Source organism: Strix aluco, chromosome 2 (genome assembly GCF_031877795.1).
Source record: "Strix aluco isolate bStrAlu1 chromosome 2, bStrAlu1.hap1, whole genome shotgun sequence".
NCBI lineage: Eukaryota > Metazoa > Chordata > Aves > Strigiformes > Strigidae > Strix > Strix aluco.
Window position 1 is genome coordinate 77,443,870 of NC_133932.1, and position 22,862 is coordinate 77,466,731.

The window sequence follows — 22,862 nt, forward strand, 5'->3', positions numbered from 1 at the left end:
TTTAGAAACACAGAATTTTAAAAGTTTTAATTAAGTTAAAAATCAAACTGGAACTCATAGTAAAGAGATAATGTCAGAAGAGGTGAGAGTATCTCACTGAAGGGGGACTGCCTTGACTTAGTTTCTTAGTACTGGAGAGAGGCAAGTTTGTGCCTCCTGCTGTTGCTGCCTCCACCTCTTGGCATTCAGTTTATGCAGGAAATCAGTTTTTAGCTGCTGCCAAACTGGAACCTCACAGAGCAATAAGTTCACAGTGCTTTCCAGAACTTAGTAATAAAGCAAATCTTGAGCACCTCTTCATATTTACTGAGCAATGAAATATCACGCCAGAATTAAAGGGTGTTTCTGAAAATAGTTTGAATGTGAATCAGAGGGTATTTCAGCAGATAAAATGGAGTAATTACAGGGTAGGAAGAACAAATAGACTGTAATAGATAAGTGAGACAGGCAATCATAGACAAACTGTTTACTTCCCTGCTGATGGATGAATAGAGCAAAGGGTCACCTAGGTGGGGTTTTTTTATTTAACTTTTTGCTGGTAGATTTATTCTTGATGTCAGGCTTAACAGACAAGACCAGACTGACTATTTGGTAGCAATGTACTAGATATTTTTAATACCACACAGCTCTGAGGAAGTCTTTAACCACCATCTAAAATAGTTTTTTTATAGGAGGATGGTAAACATTATGTCCAGCTAGTCAAACTGACCCAGGGCAATGAGACCTTCCAATTCTTAATCCAGTGTTTAAGCAGCATCAAAGCAGCTGTCTTTGCAAGGCTGTAATCAAGTGCTAGAAAAAAACTTTTGCTGGAGCTCCCAGAAATTGTGAGTCTTGGAGTCATTAAGCCTTCAGTGACCAGTGACAACACAGCTTGATGTAGCATGATGAACCATGTCACTGCTTTTGATTATTAATGGACTCTCACTAGGCACAAAGTCTGAGACACAGATATTAGTTTTATGACTGCATCCTACGTTAACAGAGAGATGCTTAGACCCAAGCAATAAAAACAAAATTTTTTTTTTTATTTATTTAAATGGTGACATTTTCATGTTCATTCCTTCAGGGTATCTTCGACTGATGAACTTTCAAGGTCTTGAAACTTCAAAAATGCTTAACTGCAGAACTAAGCAAGTCTATCCCTCTGCTTTCTGACATGTATCATGTACCACCTTCCACTTGTCTTCCAAAGGAAATGCCCAACAGTTCATCACATACTTCGTGGAGAAACCCAGGAATAATCAACACAACCAGTTAGAGTATACTCAATAGAAAAAGCCAAGTCTATTACCGGCTTGAGAGGTCAGAGAAACGTGAGAAACAAAGTAACCTGGGGCAGATGGACTGATTGAGTGCTCATGAGGTAGGCAGAACTAGCCTAATTAACAGCCCTTCCTTAAATGACAATCCAGAACAATTTTTCTTTTCTGCCTTTGTGTTTATCTCAAGGCTTGCTTTTTTTCTGATTTAAATTACGGAGCTTTAAAAAACAACTCTCATGATAAAAGTATTATACTTTTAATAAAGAAGATGGCAAAATAAATTGGTTTAGTTTCCTAACCCATCTCTCCTCATGTCAAAAATTATTTTTAACTGTTTCTAATTTTTGTCAAATGAGTCAGATGAATTAAGCGCTATTTCAACAGAAGTTTATCTGTACTTCTTTTTATTTTTTTTATCGCATCACATAGACAGGTTTTGACTTCATGACGACCCTGAGCAACATCGAAGCCAGCCCTCCTTCAGCACAAAGCTGGACCAGCCGACCTCCACAGGTCCCTTCCAATCCAAATCATTCTCTGATGATATTCTAATAGGCTGGCTATGAACCAGCCCGTTCTTTCTGTTTTCACGATTTGACTAATGCTGCTGAAAAAGTAAGAGCTCTGAGACTGGACAAGCCTTACTTTGTGATGGCAAAATATATTATCGTAAGTTTGTAATAAGAGGTATATAGAAAAGGGGATATGCTTCAGAGGGGTTTTTAACTCATGTGTTCAGTTTTTCCCTGTCAAAATTTCTGCTTGACCATGAGAACTAGCACTTTTCACAAAAACAAAAAAAAATAACTGATTCCTTCTGACATGTGATGGATTCCTGGTGGGGAGTACAGCTGGATGTGTCAGCTGAATTTCAGAAAGGAGCACTGAAATTCCTCTTTTGATCATGAAGGTAAGTCTGCCTGTAGTGTTGAGTGTGCAACATAATCAAAATTGTGACACAAAGATGGCTGCTGTCAATACCACTGGTAAGAGGAGACTGAAAATGCTGTCTGAGCACAGCTGATATTAATATTCCTGAAGTTTAATTTTTCTAACCCTGTCATTTCTGCTGCTTGAAAAACAAATGCCTATGTACCCTCTGCTACTTTCACTTAAATTCCTTTTGCATATTTTAATTTCACTGCTACCACTACAAACACTGCAGACAAAGCAACTGAAGTTTTGCAGGCAGAGAAAGTAATGAAGCAAAATGACTGTTGCATCTAATAGTTAACAGCTGTATCTATGCCTATCTGTTGCTTCCTCATTTCATTGTCTAGGATGAAATCCTTTCTTTCATCCTCTGATGAAATCCTCCTGCTCATCCTCTGGGATGAACAGTTGCCTCTAGGCATCCTCTATAGTATCTGTTCGGACACCAGTGTTTGTCAATTCCCTGTTCATATACCAACTGCGCAATTCTTTATGGGAGTCTGAGGACCACATCTCATTACTCAGGAACCAAAAAATATCTCTTGAAAGTTCACGACAATACTAGCTTAAAACATTTACAGAGAGAAGCCCACAAATCTGTTCAGCAGACTGTACAGCTCCACATCACTTTTCATTCCCCAGGATTTCTAAATCAGAGCGTTCTTAGGCTCTCTGCAAAACAGAAAAAGTGATCAAATTTCCCAGCCATATTAAAACACGGGTGGAAATATATTTAAGAGAAAACACAGAAATTGAGAGTTGGACTAATGTAAATGTATGTAATTACTATCCTCAGAGAGCCTTCTGTAGAACATCCTATCATTAGATGTTTGGAAAGTAGCAGAAAAGATTAACTGAAATCTAAATATATCACTAGGACATCTTGCAAAGAAAAAAAAAAAAAAAAGGTGTTTCAAGATGCATTGATATATCAAGTAACTCCTGACAGACCTAATCTTGTTATATTACCTCTGGAACTGTTTGAATGCCAGGTATACCAAAGTGCACCCCTGGCCAATGTACATGCTATACCAACAGAAGAATTGCATACAAGAACAGCAGAACAGATGGTACTTAAAAGCATTATGGATGCTTATATTCCATTTACAATACAAGGATTCTTTGTGTTTAAGGTTTACACCTCAAAACAACAAAAAATTCAATATGACTTTGCATTGATTTGTCTCTTAGTGTTTAGATGGTGATACTCTGCTCACCATGTCACTGCACTGCATTTGGAGAGCATCTGTTTTAGTTTTCAAACTTATAAGTTTTGAAAGCTGTCATGCTTAATTTACATTTTCCAGCATATTGGGTGGGGAAGGAAATAATATTTTTATTTAAATTGTATTTCTAGGTACATTTCTTATGACAAAGAATGTAAAAGTGCTTTTATCATTAAAATGCTACCTTGGAAGAAGACAGTAGTGGGGGGAAAGAAATTAAGACATTGAACTATGTTTATTTCCCTGCTCATTTCATTTTAATGCCAAAACATATCTTGTAATGTCAATACAATATGTTTCAGCATAGCATTCAAACAAATCATCTTTTTTGGTGCTCTCCCACATTTTTTCCAGAAATATATCTTGTCTATCCAAGTGTCTAAAACAGGATTTTCCTGCCTAGCTGTTTGCCTGGGAAGGTGTTGGTATTTCCCTATGAGTTTTTGGCATCTGCCAGCTTAGTCTTCCCTTTCTATACCACATGCACTATGTCTTCAGGCATTCGTCTCCTTCAGTTGCAGACTGAATGAAACCACTGGGTTAGGAATTTTATGAATGTTACCATCACAAAATTAATTCAGTGTTTAAAAACTATGGCTGCTATAACAGACCTACATTTTCCTGTTCCGAGGAACACTTTGTACTGCTTCTAGTCTCATACATTCCAGCTGCCGTATGTATACAAAGTCTTTACATTTGTTTCCAACCTTTCATCCTTTTCTTCTTCTCACTTTCACCACATTAAATTTCCTATGTGCATTTTGATTCTTTTTCAGCCAAGCAGTAAGCCACAGCAGAGTGGAACTCTTGGCTTCTGATGCTTGCCAGAAGGTGTTATGAGGTATGTGGCCAACGTAATGCTCAGTCTGATCCATTTTTGAAAAAGGATTTAAAAATTCAAACTGACAGTTCAGAATACAAACAAAAGCTTAACGTTTTGACATTGCTATGACCAAAAAAAAAAAAAAAAAAAAGCGTGCTTAAGGAACGCAAGTATTTATTATAAAAGTGTTGAGCAGATGACCAAATGAAATGTTAGCTTTTAGGTAGCAAAGAGTCTCTGTATATAGTGACATTAAAGTAGGGACAGAATTAGCAAAACTGTCCATCAGCAATACTATATGACTCACTGAAAGACATTTAAAACCACTTATGTGACTCACTTTGGGAGGAAAGACAGAGCAAAAGGGGAGGAATAGTATATGGTGGGAATGTCCATTATGCCAAGACATTATGGGACACTTCAACACCAGCTTCCATCACTAGACTTGCAAGGTAACAATTCTGTCGCACAGTACAGAGGGAGTAACGTCACCCTCTAAAAGAATTGCCTTTCCTTCTGAGGCTAACCTAGCAAAAAATTTTAAGCACCACAGTTACCTGGTTTTATAGAATACACAGTCCAGAAATGCAGATATTTTCCTTACAGCAGCTTCCGAAATCATTGCTTCCCAGCAACAATGAATGACACAGTATCAGCAAGACCAAAACAGCTCCATGAAGGGCTCTCCTAAAAGGATGTGGGAGACACTGGGCTAAAGGAAAAGATAGGCAGCAATGTGTTCATATTTCTTGGATGCAGGAGAAAAGGAGAAGACTGGGGAAGTCCTCTGTGGGGGTGGAACTCCCCATATCCTTCCTACAAATGTGCACAAGAAGTGGGATGAAGACCATGTGCCTAGGCTATGTGGGAAGACCAACAAAGAGGGAAGAAGAAACATTCATACAGACTTGTGCTGTATGCTACATTCATAGCATTACCCTGTATATAGCTGGTTGTTTTTAAGGTGAAGAAGGGAATAGTGGGGGCAATTCCCCGATTCCCAATGATACAAAAGAAATCAGTTTGATAGAAGTGTTGCACCCCCACAATGGCAACATCTTTTGACTTGCTATCAATCTAGGCAATGTTTTCAGCTATCAACGCAGGGTTCAGTTCATTGCCATCCAAAAATAATTAACTTTCTGGAGGGTATAATATTGCATTGAGACAATATAGGGAATGTATATTCCCATGGCAGCACTTAAAAAACTGGCCTATTTCTATAAGTTTATTAGCATGTAATACTACTTGCTACCATTTTTTCATTATCTGTCAAAACATTTTTACATATTTACTTCCAGTGAAAAATGCAGAACAGATGTGGTTCCTGCTTACATAGGAATTATCTTATTTGCTGTTTAATGGAGCCAACAAGGATAAGGAGCTTCTAGAATATAGGCATGGTCTATATAGTCATTTGCCATGGTCTATATTACCCTTCAACAAACTGCAGGGCAACAATTCCCTTTCCCTTGCTGTTTTGTACCTTTTGCCAGTTATGCACAAGGTCAGTGGTTGACTAAGAATCACTTCTTTAAAGAAAGCAAATAAAAAAAATTGAAAAGTTTCTATTTAATAAACCCACTGCTAACTTTCCATCAAATCGCAAGGGTTGGGTAAAAAATGTTTTCCATGACTCTGAGCTTGTTACAGAAGTCACAGAATCATGAAGGTTGAAAAAGACCTTGAAGATCATCCAGTCCAACCATCAACACAACATTAACAGTTCCCAACTACACCATATCCCTCAGCACTAAGTCAACCCTACTCTTGAACACCTCCAGGGATGGGGACTCCACCACCACCCTGGGCAGCCCATTCCAATGCCTAACAACCCATTCTGTAAAGAAATGCTTCCTAATATCTAGTCTAGTAAACCTTCCCTGGCGCAACTTGAGGCCATTCCCTCTTGTTCTATCGCTTATTACTTGGTTAAAGAGACTCATCCCCAGCTCTCTGCAACCTCCTTTCAGGTAGCTGTAGAGGGCGATGAGGTCTCCCCTCAGCCTCCTCTTCTTCAGACTAAACAACCCCAGTTCCCTCAGCCGCTCCTCGTACGACCTGTGCTCCAGACCCTTCACCAGCTTCGTTGCCCTTCTCTGGACACGCTCGAGTAATTCAATGTCCTTTTTGTAGTGAGGGGCCCAAAACTGAACACAGTCATCGAGGTGTGGCCTCACCAGTGCCGAGTACAGGGGTAAGATCACTTCCCTGTCCCTGCTGACCACACTATTTCTGATACAAGCCAGGATGCCATTGGCCTTCTTGGCCACCTGGGCACACTGCTGGCTCATGTTCAGCCGGCTGTCAATCAACACCCCCAGGTCCCTCTCTGACTGGCAGCTCTCCAGCCACTCCTCCCCAAGCCTGTAGCGCTGCTGGGGGTTGTTGTGGCCCAAGTGCAGCACCCGGCATTTGGCCTTATTGAAGCTCATGCAGTTGGCCTTAGCCCATCGCTCCAGCCTGTCCAGGTCTCTCTGCAGAGCCTCCCTACCCTCGAGCCGATCAACACTCCCACCCAACTTGGTGTCATCTGCAAACTTACTGAGGGTGCACTCGATCCCCTCGTCTAGATCATCAATAAAGATGTTAAACAGGAGTGGTCCCAAAACCGAGCCCCGGGGGACACCAGTCATGACCGGCCACCAACCGGATTTAACTCCATTCACCACAACTCTTTGGGCCCAGCCATCCAGCCAGTTTTTTACCCAGCAAAGCATGCGATCATCCAAGCCTCAAGCAGCCAGTTTCGCCAGGAGAATGCTGTGGGAAACGGTGTCAAAGGCCTTACTAAAGTCAAAGTAGACAACATCCACAGCCTTTCCTTCATCCAAGAAGCAGGTTGCCCTGTCGTAGAAGGAGATCAGGTTTGTCAAGCAGGACCTGCCTTTCATAAACCCATGCTGACTGGGCCTGGTTTTCCCGCATGTGTTGTGTGATGGTACTCAGGATGAGCTGCTCCATCAGCTTCCCAGGCACCAAAGTCAAGCTGACAGGCCTGTAATTTCCCGGATCATCCTTCCAACCCTTCTTATAGATGGGCGTCACATTGGCCGATTTCAAATCTGTCGGGACCTCGCTGGTCAGCCAGGACTGCTGGTAAATGATGGAAAGAGGCTTGGCGAGCCCCAGCCAGCTCCTTCAGCACCCTCAGGTGTATCCCATTCAGTTCCATAGACTTGTGTATGTCTATGTGATGCAGTAGATCACTGACTATCTCCTCCTGGATTGCGGGGGGGTCGTTCTCCCAGTCTCTGTCTTCTGGCTGAGGAGGCTGGATTCCCTCAGTACAACTAGTCTTGTTATTAAAGACTGAGGCAAAGAAGGCATTAAGCACCTCAGCCTTTTCCTCATCACTTGTTACCATGTTTCTTCCTGTGTCTAGCAGGGGATGGAGGCTCTCCCTGGCCTTTCTTTTGTTGTTGAGATACTTATAGAAACATTTCTTGTTATCCTTGGTTGCTGAAGCCAGATTAATTTCTAGCTGGACTTTAGACCTCCTGATTTCCACCCTGCATAGCCTTACAGCATCTTTGTAATCACTGTGAGTCACTAGCCCCTTCTTCCAAAGGCTGTAAACTCTCCTTTTCTCCCTGAGTTGCAGCCAAAGCTCCCTGTTTAGCCAGGGGGGTCTTCTCTGGCACCAGCTTCTCTTACAGCACCTGGGGACAGCCTGCTCCTGTGCCACTAAGACTTTCTTCTTAAAGAGTGTCCAGCCTTCCTGGACCCCTATACCCTTCAGGACCATCTCCTAAGGGATTCTGTCAAGCAGTACGAAAGTCAATCCACCACTTATCTCTAGAAAGAATTAATTTATGCCTCTCTGTTGAAAAGATGCTTAAACTTTAAACAAGCAAGCTTGTTCCCAGGGTCATTCCTGCTTAGAGACTTGGTAGTGGTCATTTAGAAATGTGGTCATTTAGAAAGTTGAAACAGACATTCATATTTTATAAAGTATTATAAATACTGCAAAAGATGAAAGTTCTTAGTCTTAACAGATTAAAATCAATGGTTATGCATCCCTTTCAATAAATTATTATATTTAGAAACTTAATAGCATGACAAAAACTATATTACCACAGATCCTCCTCACTAAGGCAGAACACCAGGCCAAGAATTGGTTTCACATCACCATCAAAGAAAATCAGCCTCAAAGAGACCTCTGGAAGAGATCATCCGGTACACTTCTGTGCCTGGAGGCACAAACAAGTGCCTGACAGATATTTGTCCAACCTGTTCTTGAACCCCCCAGTGACAGAGATTGTATAGTATATCTAAGACAAGCTTTTTTATTATGTTCAAAAACACTCCCTCTCTTGGGAGTAAGAAAAGCAACGAACAGATAATTCAAAGTACTAAAACAAACTGTAAAATTTCAGTGTGCTGTGCCACCTACTCTGGGAAGGAAAAAGGGCTGAAGCCGGAAGAAATGACAATACAGCAGTGGACACCTGATTTATTCCTATTTTAAAGATTCCATGGTTTAGATTCGTACCCTACCAGGAGCCTCTACAACTGAACAACGCCTGCATGAATAAAGTATGAGCTGAGAAACAGTATTTAATTTCATACAACTGTGGGTAACTTCTACAAGGTCAGTGAATACCTAAGGCAGTTCAGCTGCTCTTGAGGCAAGCCTCCTCTAAGAAAATATATTCCCGGGACACAAGCGTGAGAGCAGAGGTCACTGGTTTGAGAAAGAGCCACCAGGAAGTGTAAAGAGAGCCAAGGTGGGTCTAACTTCCACTCAGGTCCTCATGGAAACTATTCTTTGATGAGCCAGAGGAATGGATTAGGAAACCTGTGAAGAGCAGTGCCAAGGACTTGGGCCAGATAAAGACTACTCAGAAAGCAGAAAAGACTCTGAGAACAGCAACTGGAATTAGGAAAAACAATTTGGCAATTGGAGATAATGAAAACGTTCAGAATGGCGCTGGCAGCCACTGTTCATACAGAAAAAGATGGAGGGGAAGCCAAGACAACACCAGAAACCCTGAAAGACAGAGCACTAAAAGCCCATACGAAGGGGCACAGGAACTATGTGCTTGTTTTGAAAGAGCTTAATAAATTATGTCCCAGGCAGAGTAAGACTATTTTAAAATCCACTCTGAGTTCCTCTGATAGGCACCCATGAAATAAAATCAAGTCCACAGTCACTGTATTGTTTAGATATAGCCTCCAAGATATTATCCTGCAAGAACTTCATTCAAAAAAATCTCATGTGATATGCCTCTTTGAAACCACTTACAGAGAAATCATGCTGTATTTTCTGGATAATATCTGTAAAAATCACAGAATCACAGAATCACAGAATTGTCTAGGTTGGAAAAGACCTTGAAGATCATCTAGTCCAACCATCAACACAACATTAACAGTTCCCAACTACACCATATCCCTCAGCGCTATGACAACCCGACTCTTAAACACCTCCAGGGATGGGGACTCCACCACCTCCCTGGGCAGCCCATTCCAACGCCTAACAACCCGTTCTGTAAAGAAATGCTTCCTAATATCTAGTCTAGTAAACCTTCCCTGGTGCAACTTGAGGCCATTCCCTCTTGTCCTATGACTTATTACTTGGTTAAAGAGACTCATCCCCAGCTCTCTGCAACCTCCTTTCAGGTAGCTGTAGAGGGCGATGAGGTCTCCCCTCAGCCTCCTCTTCTTCAGACTAAACAACCCCAGTTCCCTCAGCCGCTCCTCGTACGACCTGTGCTCCAGACCCTTCACCAGCTTCGTTGCCCTTCTCTGGACACGCTCGAGTAATTCAATGTCCTTTTTGTAGTGAGGGGCCCAAAACTGAACACAGTCATCGAGGTGTGGCCTCACCAGTGCCGAGTACAGGGGTAAGATCACTTCCCTGTCCCTGCTGACCACACTATTTCTGATACAAGCCAGGATGCCATTGGCCTTCTTGGCCACCTGGGCACACTGCTGGCTCATGTTCAGCCGGCTGTCAATCAACACCCCCAGGTCCCTCTCTGACTGGCAGCTCTCCAGCCACTCCTCCCCAAGCCTGTAGCGCTGCTGGGGGTTGTTGTGGCCCAAGTGCAGCACCCGGCATTTGGCCTTATTGAAGCTCATACACTTGGCCTTAGCCCATTGCTCCAGCCTGTCCAGGTCTCTCTGCAGAGCCTCCCTACCCTCGAGCCGATCAACACTCCCACCCAACTTGGTGTCGTCTGCAAACTTACTGAGGGTGCACTCGATCCCCTCATCTAGATCATCAATAAAGATGTTAAACAGGAGTGGCCCCAAAACCGAGCCCTGGGGGACACCACTCGTGACCGGTCGCCAACTGGATTTAATTCCGTCCAATCTCTTATAACCTCCATGTGAGTGTAGCAGACATACATTTAAGTAATTAACAGTTGCATTTAAAATGGAATTTTCTTTTTTTTTACAAAATAAAATCCCACAAAAATCATATACAAAAGCATTAAGATGGTGAGGGGAGAGGGGATTGACACTCACCCTGCTCATCCAATTACAACATCTTAATCTTATTTTGACTTTCCAAATCAGCAGACCATTTAATAAAACTTGGGATAGTTCTGTCAGTGTAACCGATTCCTTAATTAATACAGCAGAGTCTAACTCCTTGAAAGATTGGTTTTCATTTATCAGAATGTTTTCACACAAAAGTCTCATTTCTGCTAAGTTCAACTCTGCCAGTCTGGTGAAAAATTATTTTGTTGTATGCCCTGTCAAGCTACTGCTGAGTAACATGTAACTCTTCAAAGCAGTACAATACACAGAAGAAAAACAAAACAGAAAATCATGTAAAATAATGTCAAGCTTAAAAGCATTCTAAACTTTGGAGATTTCATTATTGTTATTATTTTTTTACCATTAGCATTTGCAGGTAAATGACAGGGTTTGTATGATGTTGCATTTTTGTCTGCTGTTAACTTGAGATTCTGGTCAAACAAGGGAAGGAAATTTTGTGAGACCAATTCCCTGTCGACATAACTGTATTGATTTCATTAGACTTATGTCAGCAGAAAACACAGGCTTCTGTTTAGATTTAAAAAAAAGCCACAACATTTGCTTTTATTAAAACTTTTTTTTAACCTGAAAAGTAGAGATGAGTGACAGGATCTACTCCTAAATCTAACAAAGTACATGACTGGAGTTTGGTAATTTTGCCAATCCCATCTCCAATCAATTTTTTATTGTATTTGTGCATAACATACACAAAGCTAGTAGGAAGTTAAGCATTAGAAATCTTGAAAAGACATTGCACAATTGTTTTTTATTGTGATACACAAATTTATGCCACAGTTAAGCCTCTCTGTTTAGAAGAGGCCACATACAAAGGAAAGCAGTTTAAAACCAGTGCCAATGATATGCTTTAACATTTCTCCTCTACGCTTCAATTAATTAAGCAGTCTTGGGGAAAAAAGGCAGTAGAAATGTAGTAGTCCCTCTCACTGTAAGATGATGCCCTAAAACCCTGGGAATGAGAAAGGACTATGTTTGGGAAAGTTCTCAGATGGATTTTCAGTAACGGAAGCAGGAAAGACATTGCTCCAAGAACTCTCCAGGGCATGCTAGTCTTAGGTTAAGCTGCAGTGGCTGAATCAGCCAGGTTTAAGAAGCTAAATGAGAGCTGGACCAGCTAAAACTGATTTTTTCTTTTTCTTTTCATAAAGCATAATTGTAAAATTAAAACTTGGGCATTTTACCTTAAATAAAGGATTTCCACAAATGCAGACTGTAGACAAACCCACATAAATGGAGAGTAGCTGTATTCAATTGCAATTGCTCCTACATTCTCAATTCCCATCTAGAGAAACTGCCCTTTCTGGAGGTGATAGGCAATTTTCTTCCAGTGATAGCTGGCACCTGGCTCTCTTCCTAAGCACAGACTGGGAGTTCTGCTTCATTACACTTGCTGTGTTTGTGATGAGGATTATCTGTGGTTTGAAACAGAAGCGAGAATGAAATGAAATTCTTTGAAAAGATGGTCATTAGAAGTACCAGTCCTACAACAGTACTCCAACAAAGTGCTTCAAGACCATTTTCTGATATTAAATACATTTCTTACTGGTTATCTGCCTCCCACAGAATTTACCTGACTACAAAGGCACCAGACAAAAAGCTAAGTAAATTTGTAATACTGGCTTCTATGATTTTGTAACAGAAGGTCTCAGCCTTATCACTGCAAGTCAGGCTGCAGTTGTACAATTAATTCATTGCCGCTATTCTTTCCAGTTTAAAAACTGCTTGAGAAAGAACCAAGTCAGTGCAGATCATTAGGGTAAAAGTGCAGTATGTTCCAAGAGCCTACATAAGTGATTTTTTACATGTAAAGCATATAGTGATTAAAAGGCACAATTCTGCAAAAGCATTTAGGAGAACCACACCGCAACATGTTCTTATATGGCTTTTTGTCATGGCATCGCCACTGTTCAGCACGATTTGGATCTTCTGCAAGTATGCTCATAAGATGTAATTGTTAGTCCTTCTCCATTTCAATTCTTCCCTTTTCCTGAAGTGAGAGGTCAGAACTTCTCCAGTAATCCTTCAACGCATGACTTTACAAACCACCATTTTGAGGACTGTTCTCTGGAACACAGTCTACCAGGCATGTCACTGCACCTGCAGTTGTCAAAATTTCTTTATAGTCTTCTCACAGTAAGCTTAAAAGAATATGAACTTAAAACCTTCTTTCTGTTTAAAAGCCTAGTATTGAGGAATAGCTTTGAAAATGATTACTCTTAGCTTCATTAATCAAAATTATTTCAGAATATTCAGAACAAACTGTTTGTCTGACCAATTCTTTGTGGTATTTACCTGCTACAAATTCACCTCTTTATTTATAGGTGGAACACTTTCAAGCTGGAAACACACTGGGTGCTTCCATAAATCAAAGTTGCTTTCACTTGGATAATGATACATAGGACAGACAAGAAATGAGTCTGGGTGTTTCAAAAAGTGAAGAGGAAGAGTGTTTTCTTAAGAAGAGGGGTTTCTGGCTTCTAAGACTCAATCAGCTTGCATCATTGAGTTTAGCAAATATCCAGTTACTTTCTGAAAAACTTAGTTTAAAACACTTGGAGTGAGGAAATGGGGCATGAAGAAATCCACGTTACGTGACAACAAACTGTTTTGCCATACGTGTTTCCCATATTTCAGACAAATGAATGGACTAAGGTAATGATTAACATCTATATCTTGCTTTAAATATGTTATCAAGTTTGTAAACCATTTCAAATCTCAGGAAGCAACAATTTCCCTCCTGTCATTGAAGCATAAATCCACTGGTGAAAACCATAATGAATACAAAATTAAAAGATGTATCATGGTTTAAATGCACAGGACTCTTCATTAGAGGTAGAGAGTCAGATTTAGCATTTCTTAACTGCCAACTACACAACTTCAAGATTTAAATAACTTTAATACATCCTTTTAATTAAATAGGAAATTCCATGCAAAACAGGAAAAATACTTTAAAAAGAGCAATTTTTGCACTGAGTAGCCTCTAACGGTGGATCATGAAAGCTAACATTCCCAATGTTTAAAATGACTGACACCATCTGGTTTAGAAGACTGAACTGGAGCTGCTGGGAGCAGAGGACTGGAAGAAGCACGACTGAGGAAGGTGGACTGCGACAGTCTGTCTGGCGCACGGGAGGATTCTCCGGCAGTCTGCTCATGCCTCTTCCCACCCCCAGCATTACCCCCAGGAACACACCACTGTGACCAGGTGATCCAGATACATCTGGTGTTACATGCTGCTCCCAAGGCAATAGTGTTCGGCAGTAACATCTTATAGATCACAAAGTTATTACTCAGCTCACTCCTGCCAGAGTTGGCACTCCCAGTCACCTTCCCCATAACATGCCCCAGATATGCCTCTCAATACTCTGACTGCCACTCCTTAAGTCACTGGCAAGAAAATGCCCCACTGCAATCACTGCAGCTACTCAGGTAGACAAGCAGAAGGGCAAAGGAGGTCTTATGAGCTTTAGGAATGTAACTGCTCTTTCAAGAAAGGGGACAAGTGCAACCACAATTAAACTCTCCTGAATCTTTATTCTTCTTCATATGAGAATCTGATCATGTAACTGCTTGAGTTGGTGTTCCAGCCCACTCCCTATGTACCAACTCACAAACCCCTATCTGCAAATAAAGACTCACTCCATCATTAGGAAAGGAAGCTTTTAAATAGCCTTTTAAAATACAGTTTAAAAGAAGAACATTTTTTAATTATGTACTCAGATGTGGAACAGAGGAGTAGAGGAACACATACCTCACTGGGTCTGGATATGTGTCTTTTCAATCTAGAATTATTGTTAGGAGAAGAACTTGCAAGGGGTTTGGGTCAAGACAATCCTCCCTTTCTAGGGAAAAGTAAAAAACCTCAAAGAAATCAAAGAAAAACCTCAAATAAAACCCCTCAAATTCCAGCTCCTTCACCTTTGCCTTGTTCTTCACAGCCCTTACAGCTCCAAAGGAAATTTGACTCCAGCAATAGAACTGTGGTGCACTACAAAGTAATGTGGCCTCCCTCCACCACCATACTCCAGTAAAACACTGATAAGCGTACCACATATATACTTTGGGGTCTTTCTTCGCATGGCAGCCACGCACCAGTCCTTTTTAGGGACAAATTGCCCTTTTTTTCCTGGGACAGCACTAGCATTGTGTTCTGTCCTCCTAAAAAAGCTCATGGAAACTTTTTAAATCAGTGACATGTTCCCTGTCAGGACAAACTACCTGGGAACACCTACACTGAAGGGTCTACAGTCCAGTGGCAGAAATGATGGATGGTTTGAAGCCCTTTACAGGACCAGCTATCAACAATAAAACTTTAATAAGCATAGAAAATCTTGTCAAGCCAGTTGGTTTGTCTGACAAAGGCTGTCATAAGAGCACTTACTGAAACTCAGCCACTGAAGCAGGTAAGATCATTAATACACTCTTCTGTAACATTAAGTACACCATCTATTTTCTATCACCCATCTTTTCCATATTAATGATAATGAAACAAACATTAATAAAAGGACTCAGTCCGTGAAAGCCATTTTGTCACAAAGGGTATGCTTTCAAATACATAAAAAAAGACTTCAGTTCATTATCAGTCTGTGAATAGCATAAAAATTCAGACACACTTCAGAACACTTATTTACATTGTCAAAACTTGGAGAAACGTTTGGTTTTTCTCTGCAACAGATAAGCTTGTCACCTCAGTCTAAAGAAGGGCAAAAGGTGAAGGAGATGCTGCTCCCCCCACTGCTTTGCTGTTGGTGATGGCCTGAGGGGCTGCATTCCAGCTCTGCTAGGTGCTGTAAAAAGCCTCTCCTTCCACGTGCCCAGTCCTCACTTTTAGTTTTTAAACTAGCACATATTTTACACGAGCAGTATCTGCAGATAAAGGTGCTCAAAATGAGGGCTGGTCATTTAGCTACAAATCATTTAAATAGACACTTTTAAAATGCTTCCCTTCCAGTAATCCCACTTGCAGTGCCTCTCTAGGAGCTTCCTCCCCTTGCCTTGCTTGCCACTTTGAACATACACACTGCATTTGGAACTACAGCAATTGTAGATGTATCAAAGGCTGCTTGAGTTTACCTAGATCAGGTACCAACAGCACAAAGCTGAGAATAATACAGGCTTTTAGCTTGTACTTTGTAAGTCTGCCAGGACCTCATGCACTCAGCAAGTCAATGAGCCTGCAATGAGGTTTATGCTATCACAATTTCACTTACACTAGAATCTGGGAGACCTGTTTTGAGATGAATATGTATGCTATTATCACACCTACAAATCCCTGTTCCAGGAGGAAATGTCACTTAAGACAAGTTCTGAAATCCAGACTAAAGCAAACCAGGCCAGAGAACTGCAACCTTCATTTTCATCATTAGCCTCTGGCTGTATTTTTAACTTGGTCTTTTTAGGAGGCTGTGTCTCCAGTGACCACGTGTGCCACAGCTGAATCTTTGCAAACATGGCCTCTGACAGAGAAGAGGCTTACACCTGTTCTCAAGTTCCAGGGTTTTGAATTTCACTTCAGATCAAATGGCAATCAATGCAGGTCACAGACTGGCTTTTCTTCACGCTTTTAGCAAGAAGTGCTGCTCAATAAAAAATCAGCGTGTCAGACCTCCCTTCAGTACAAATACAAAGGTACAGTTGTTAGAGCATTTCCAACTCAACTAAGATAGCTCTGCCTAAAAACACTATTCAGGTTTTGAGCAAAGAGTAATCCTCTGCTCAGAATGTTCTCCAAATTCCATTCTCAATTTCCTAACTCTCTCCAACCTATATATATGGCCATAATATCCAATAAACTCACATGGATGCATAGCTACATATTACAGCAATACTTTAATTTGGACTTATCTTGTATTTCTGCATCCACTCCTTGTCAATTTAATTTTCCACTTGTGTTCTCTGCATAGTTTAAAGCCTTACAGAGTGGAAAATAATGGCACTGATATCTTCCTGTCCTTCACATAACTATGATAACACTTCTGGCTGTGAAAACCTACGACTAACACTGCCATTACATTGCTGAACTAGTCTTAAAATAGGTACAGCACTTAGAGCAACTACAGCTTTAGAGAAAGAAACAGAAAAATCTTTCACTGGCCTGAACAGCAGCAACAAAAGTTCCCCAGCAACTGCTTATGGCAGTGGTAAATCACACAGTGACACTATCATTCAGTAGGTGTAAAAGGTATTTCAGTTTGAAAGAAAAATTGTTTATAATAAATCTTAATAACTATGGAAAAACAAAGACAATGAATATAGGTCTAAGCAAAGAGAAACCTTCTTTATACATTGCTCTCTATGCAGTCACCAAATCGTATCTGCCCCTTGATCTCACCAGCTATGAGCAGGGCAGTCATACTGTCTTATGTCCCAGCTGGCAATTTCCGTGGTCTCTTCTCTAGGAATATCTAGCGTGTTCCCACTCCAGTTGGCCATGGAAGTCTTATGTTTAGTTTACTTTTTTTATCTTCATTAATCACAGGCACAGTAAAAAAGATTAACTAAAAAAAAAAAAAATCACTAAAATTGATTTTTTTCTATACTGCGAAATCACAGAAAAATAGGTATCAAGCAGTGATGTGATAGAAATTAGTGCTGGATTCCACTTTCCTTTGCACACAACACAGGCTCCACTTATGCTAAGAAAGCCTGAGGCAATATGTGAAACCGTCTGAGGTCAGAACTACTATTTGCAAATAAACAGCAACAAATATATTGTCTGCTCTGAATGAAGCATAAATCCGTTGGGGTTTTGATTCAGTGTTTGATTCAGTCTTCCTCCTCTTAGCTCATCTCCTTGAAGACCATCAGCAAATGACAAAATAAAGATGTCACCTACACTGCAAAGAGAATGACAGTATTGGGACTCTACTCTTTCCTCTACACCCTATCACATGGCTGACAGACAAAAAGGCCGTTGAGGAGCACAGGAGACTCAGTGACTCAGACTACAGCGCTTCATTTCTCTCTCTTCTTTGTTTCTGACTCCATGAGAGATCATCTGTTGCTTTATCAATCTCAGTGGGATGAAAGGCAAAAAAAATGATCAGAATTCCCTCTAAAGAACTGGGAAACATCACAGAAGGGAAATACAGCAGAGAAGTCTCAAGGGAGAGTAAAAGGACAAAGACATCTGCATCTGCTCTTCTTCATTGCTCATAGCATAATCTTTTTCCCACTGCTTATACAAGGTGGTAAGAAAAAGCAAATCATAAAGAGATGAATATCTTCTCTTCAGAATATGGGTGTCCAACGATGGGTCCAGAAGGTGGATCTGACCCAGAAAGTGCCTTGAAGATAATGAGCTGGCATATTGAGCAACTAAGTATTTTGTTTAGCTTGGGACAGGAGAGGGAAGTGGAGGTATGTCTGAACTGACTGGCAGGGAAACACAGCTACCTTTGGCACCCTTGACTTAAACAAATCTGCCTGTTCAACTCTGAATATGAACATCACCAGTGATTAGACATCAGTCACTTGAAAAAGGCATCACTCTGGCAGCTTGAAAAGTAGCTTGTTTGATACAGCATTAATCTCAAATACCATGGTTCTCTAAAGGAATATTCATTTAGTGTCTGGAAATTCTGCATGTGGTACCAGTCAGCAGTTACTGTTGTTGTACTCATCAGGAAAGACCCACAATGAAATAGGACAGCCAATATCAAAACAAAAATAGGAAAAAAAAACCACCAAAGCGGGAAACAGGAATAGAACCGCAGTAAGGTATTTTGGCTATTCACCTAGAGGAAACAATTTCATCACTGAGTCAAAAAATGTGCTGAAAGGAAAGTATGTCATACATGGAAAATCGCTTGGTGACATAATGTTAAGAAACATCAGAAGATGCGGTTCACTGAATGGTTGGAGGGGGATGTTATTCATACAACATAAGGACCGTTTCCTGACAGTTATACCTAATCTGACCATCTTTTCTATTCTCCCTTCCTGCCATATACACACAGCTTCAAGTGACTGAAAACGTTGGGGGAAAATTAAGAGGGCAGGGAGCACAGGAGAAGTTTTATCATCTGGATCCAGACCCCATGTGCCACCCCCAAAGGAGTTACCCAGAGCCACTCCTGCAGTGCTGGATAGCCCTGGACGCCAACAAAGTCAGCTGGACTTTCAGCACTGTTGTCAAAAAAACAAACCAAAGAAGCAAAACCCCTAGGCCCTTCACAGCTGTTTCCCTCCCCATGACTTTGTACTGAATTTTTTACTACTTTTTTTTCTAGAAGAGTGAATTTAAATTATTTTACATCTCAGTGGTAGCACAGCATCAACACTCCAGCTACAAAAGGTGACAACTACAAAAAATTGGTTTTTAAAAAACATTTAATCACTTAACATTCACATCTTTGAACTGCTGCATGAAGTGCTACACAAAGGCTAAATATTGTTAGAAGTCTCTTGGGTTTGTTTATCCTGTCAGCACCCCTCTCCACCAAAGCACTGGCAAAACTTGCAGCCACTGCTCATGAGATTAACAGCAACATAATAGTGGAGTTTGTAGCAGAATATTAAACTTGAAGGAGCTTTCAGTTTCACTTTATACAATTATCCCAGTAATAATAGCAAGCATATTGAAATCACACCACCAATCAGAAAATTCACGTTTGGGAGAGCAAAGCACTGAAACGACTGGCAGACTCCCGTTATTTCTTATGTAACCGGACTTAACACTGCTAACTACATAGTCTATAAATCAGTTCTCCATAAAACTCTAAAGTCATAGGTGCCAAATACAAATATTTTTCTCATAATCCCACCCTTGATCTTTTCATGTTATTACTAGACTCCTTATTCTTAGCTACATTTTTGCTAAAATAAATTGCTTTTTTTTTCCTACAAAATTTGCCAAACCCACTGCTGGAATGCATTTGTATTGTCCTCTTACTAGGAGAACTGCTGTAACATTCCCATTGACCTAATTGCAGTTTTTGGCCTGAAAATATGACACGTTTGTGTGACTGGTAAAGCTGTTGAAGAAGAGATTCTAGAAATGAAGCACTCTTCTGGCCCCTTTCGTCAAGCTCCAGGCTGAATCCCCTTAGGAATGTGATGGCATTTCTTCTCCCTGCTTTTTTTCTAAAATGCTATACTAAGCCGCTTAAAAAAAAAAAAAAAAGTCCAAAATCTGACCGAAATAGCCCAGAAACTTAAGTAAAGACAGCTGGAAAGATGAAAGAGTGATAATGTTTAGATGCAAACCAAGCAACATGTTCCAACAACTGCTGGAGACTAAATTCTGTCCCAGAAATGTATGTTATTTCATTTGTCATTAAAGAATACCACGTCAGTGGGGAAATCTCTGAAACCACAATACAATTACATTGTTTTGAGTCTCTATTTAGAAAGCATTATCATTACTTAGAGAAACACAGAGGTTTCATATTTATAGTCCCTCAGTGTGTGGTACCTGTTACAGCAAACCTTACTCATAGCAGAAGAAAAAAACATAACTACAAGACAAAATTGATTGTTCAGAGATAGTTTAAAGCCTTGGAAGATACTTTATGCCATTATTAGGCAAACAATTCAAATGCAGCAATACAATGTGAAAAACACAAGCAATATTGTGTCCTGTACTAGATTCAAAACAAAGTTTGCAGAGCCTGCAACCCAAAGCAACTCCTGCTTTTGCCCCTGCTGCACATGAAGCTTCTCTGGGCAAAGTCCCATTTTACGGCATAGATGGTGCCTTTGACTTGTATCCTTTAATCTGGTGAAATCCTTGGATGTGCCCACAACCCCATTTAGAGTCATGGTTCAGGTACACATACATAACTGTGTCTCTACTGTATCATTGTGCTGTGTTCCCACCACATTTCTGTTTATAATAGATACTTTTAATTATCTAAGCTTCTGTCACCATAGAGGTTTCCTTACCTGCGCAGATCTTCCCGTCATAGATCTCACACACCCAGTCATGGCACTCGCAGAGCGGACCGTAGTATTTGCCAGACTCGGTCACTTGGCAGATGCAGACTCCACACTCGCATCTGCCTTGGTCACTGCACAGCTTCCCCCCAGGGACACGGCACCTGAGCTCTGACTCAGTCTGGGACAGCCAGCACGAAGAAGGACCACCCAAAACGCTCCTGTGGAGGACAGCAAACAGAACAAGCTGTAGTCAAAGCCAGGAGCTGCAGCTCAGAGCTGATGAGAGCCCAGCTTATGGGAAACCACCCTCCTTGCCATGGCTTCAGATGATCACCATAATACTGTTTTTAATGCCACCACTTTAGTTATGGTTGTAAACTACTACTTGCCTGAAATCACCCAATTTTCTTCTATCAGAATCTCACTGCTACCTGCTGAAATGCTTATATTGTATTTTACTTACCTCGTTAACTGCATTAGGCTCATCTTTTACATTATGCATATCCATGTATAGTTTCATTATCTATCATGAAACATTTTGATCTGAATGGTTTAGAAAAGACATATACATCCAAACACAGCATGACAGGAATATATGGTACCAAAAGCAAACCTATGGTTGATTCTAATAAAATACATTTGCCAAAGTAATCTTTCTGGTTGTCAGATATATAGGATCCATGCTTTCATCAGAAAAGGAAACCGAAGTAATCACTGCTTTCCATGCGATAGTGTAGTTTGTGGCTGTGGTTTTAGTAAAGTCATCAGAATCTGGATGGTAGATGTGAAGATTTGCAGCTCTGCCATGCAATTGTACCATGCACTGGAGCACACAGAGGTCGGGACTTTCAGGACATACACAGGGAAAATCACACGTTGCCTCAGCAGCAGCTGGATTGTAGGAAAAAAGAACAAAGGACTGGCCAAGCCAAAAATCAGTGTTCACAACGCTAGGGAATCCTGCGGATTCAAGTGGCTAGGTACCTGCACTTCTCAGACAGTAGATTTCGCAGACTCTGGAGTGAAGGAGCTGCTGGCTCTAAGGGCAGGCAGGCGCTGGCCCTGGGGGAGTGGAAGAGCAAAGGGTAGCGTGCCTCACTGTGCTGCTGCACCAGAGAGCAGGAGCACACAGGGGTTTGTGCTTGGGCGCCTGCTCCACTCGGGCAGCAGAATTTAGATGTTTGGGTGTAAAGAGCTGTCACTATCCAGCTCTCTCCCCTTCCGTGCTTTAAAAGTCTCTATTTTGGGCGTGAAATACATCATTGCAAATAACCCCCGCAGTCTGCACACCTATTGAGGCTTCCAGCGACCCAGCGCACTTCCCTCAGTGTCATTTTTAAGCAGGCAGAGGAAGAGCTCGCAAACCGCTTCACCGCTCCCTCCGCAACCCCGGCCTCCACACTCCTGACATCTCGTCAGTCAGTCACAACCCCCCCGGGAGGCTTCAGAGCCGCACTTACCGCAGGGCCGGGGGGCCGGCCGGCGGCGCGGGGTGCCCGGCCGGCAGCGAGGTGACCAGCAGCAGCACCACCAGCCCCAGCAGCCCCTGGGCGCACATGGTGCGTGCGCCGCACCTGGGACGCTCCCGCAGACAGACGGCCGGACAGAGCCGCCAGGCGTGCCGAGAGCTGCGAGCTGGACAAGCCCAGCTCCGAGGCTGCTCCCCCCGTGCTGCAGTGGCTCTGATTAGCTGCCTGGGAGCAGGATTTGGGCAGCGCTCTGGGAGGGAGGCCGGTGCCAAACCCCGAAGTTTACAGTCTAGGCAGGGAAGTAATTAGAAACAGTTGCGCAGCCAGATGGTTTATTTTGATGTTTTAAAAGTGGCCCGTTCACAGATGTGAACGAACTGTCTCATTCTCCAAGTGCAGGCACCGTAAATATTCGAGGTATGTGTATCCCCCTGTCCTTTGATGGATGGCTGCTTGGGATAATCTGCATAGCATGGTGGGGGAAACATGCACCGCTGAGAAGACAGGACCAGTGCTCCCCAGCTGCAGCATCCCTGTCTGGCTGCTGGAGCACCTCCCTCCCACCTGCCTCCCCACAGCCCTCCTTCCTCTCCTCTCCTTTCCCCAGGGTTACCTGCTCATGGCTTCACACTGTGCGACACCGTGGGCTGCCAACCTGCACCAGCCAGAGTGACTGCAAATTAAAAAACACTATTCGTTAGCCATTTCCTAATGCCTCATTAAGACGCACAGTATAGTACTTCATCAGAGCAGTGGGAAA

General features: G+C 41.7%; 1 protein-coding gene across 1 annotated transcript in view; it reads right to left on the reverse strand.

Annotated features, from left to right (window-relative positions):
- Nucleotides 1-22,213, reverse strand: part of ITGBL1 (integrin subunit beta like 1) — a 153,941-nt gene extending 131,728 nt beyond the window's left edge. The window contains exons 1-2 of the mRNA XM_074815359.1: nucleotides 22,094-22,213; nucleotides 20,640-20,851 (exon numbers count right to left, since the gene is read on the reverse strand). Coding sequence (XP_074671460.1) covers nucleotides 20,640-20,851; nucleotides 22,094-22,191 — 310 coding nt within the window. The 5' untranslated portion in view covers nucleotides 22,192-22,213. The remainder of the gene's footprint in view (nucleotides 1-20,639; nucleotides 20,852-22,093) is intronic.
- Nucleotides 22,214-22,862: the final 649 nt, after the last annotated feature.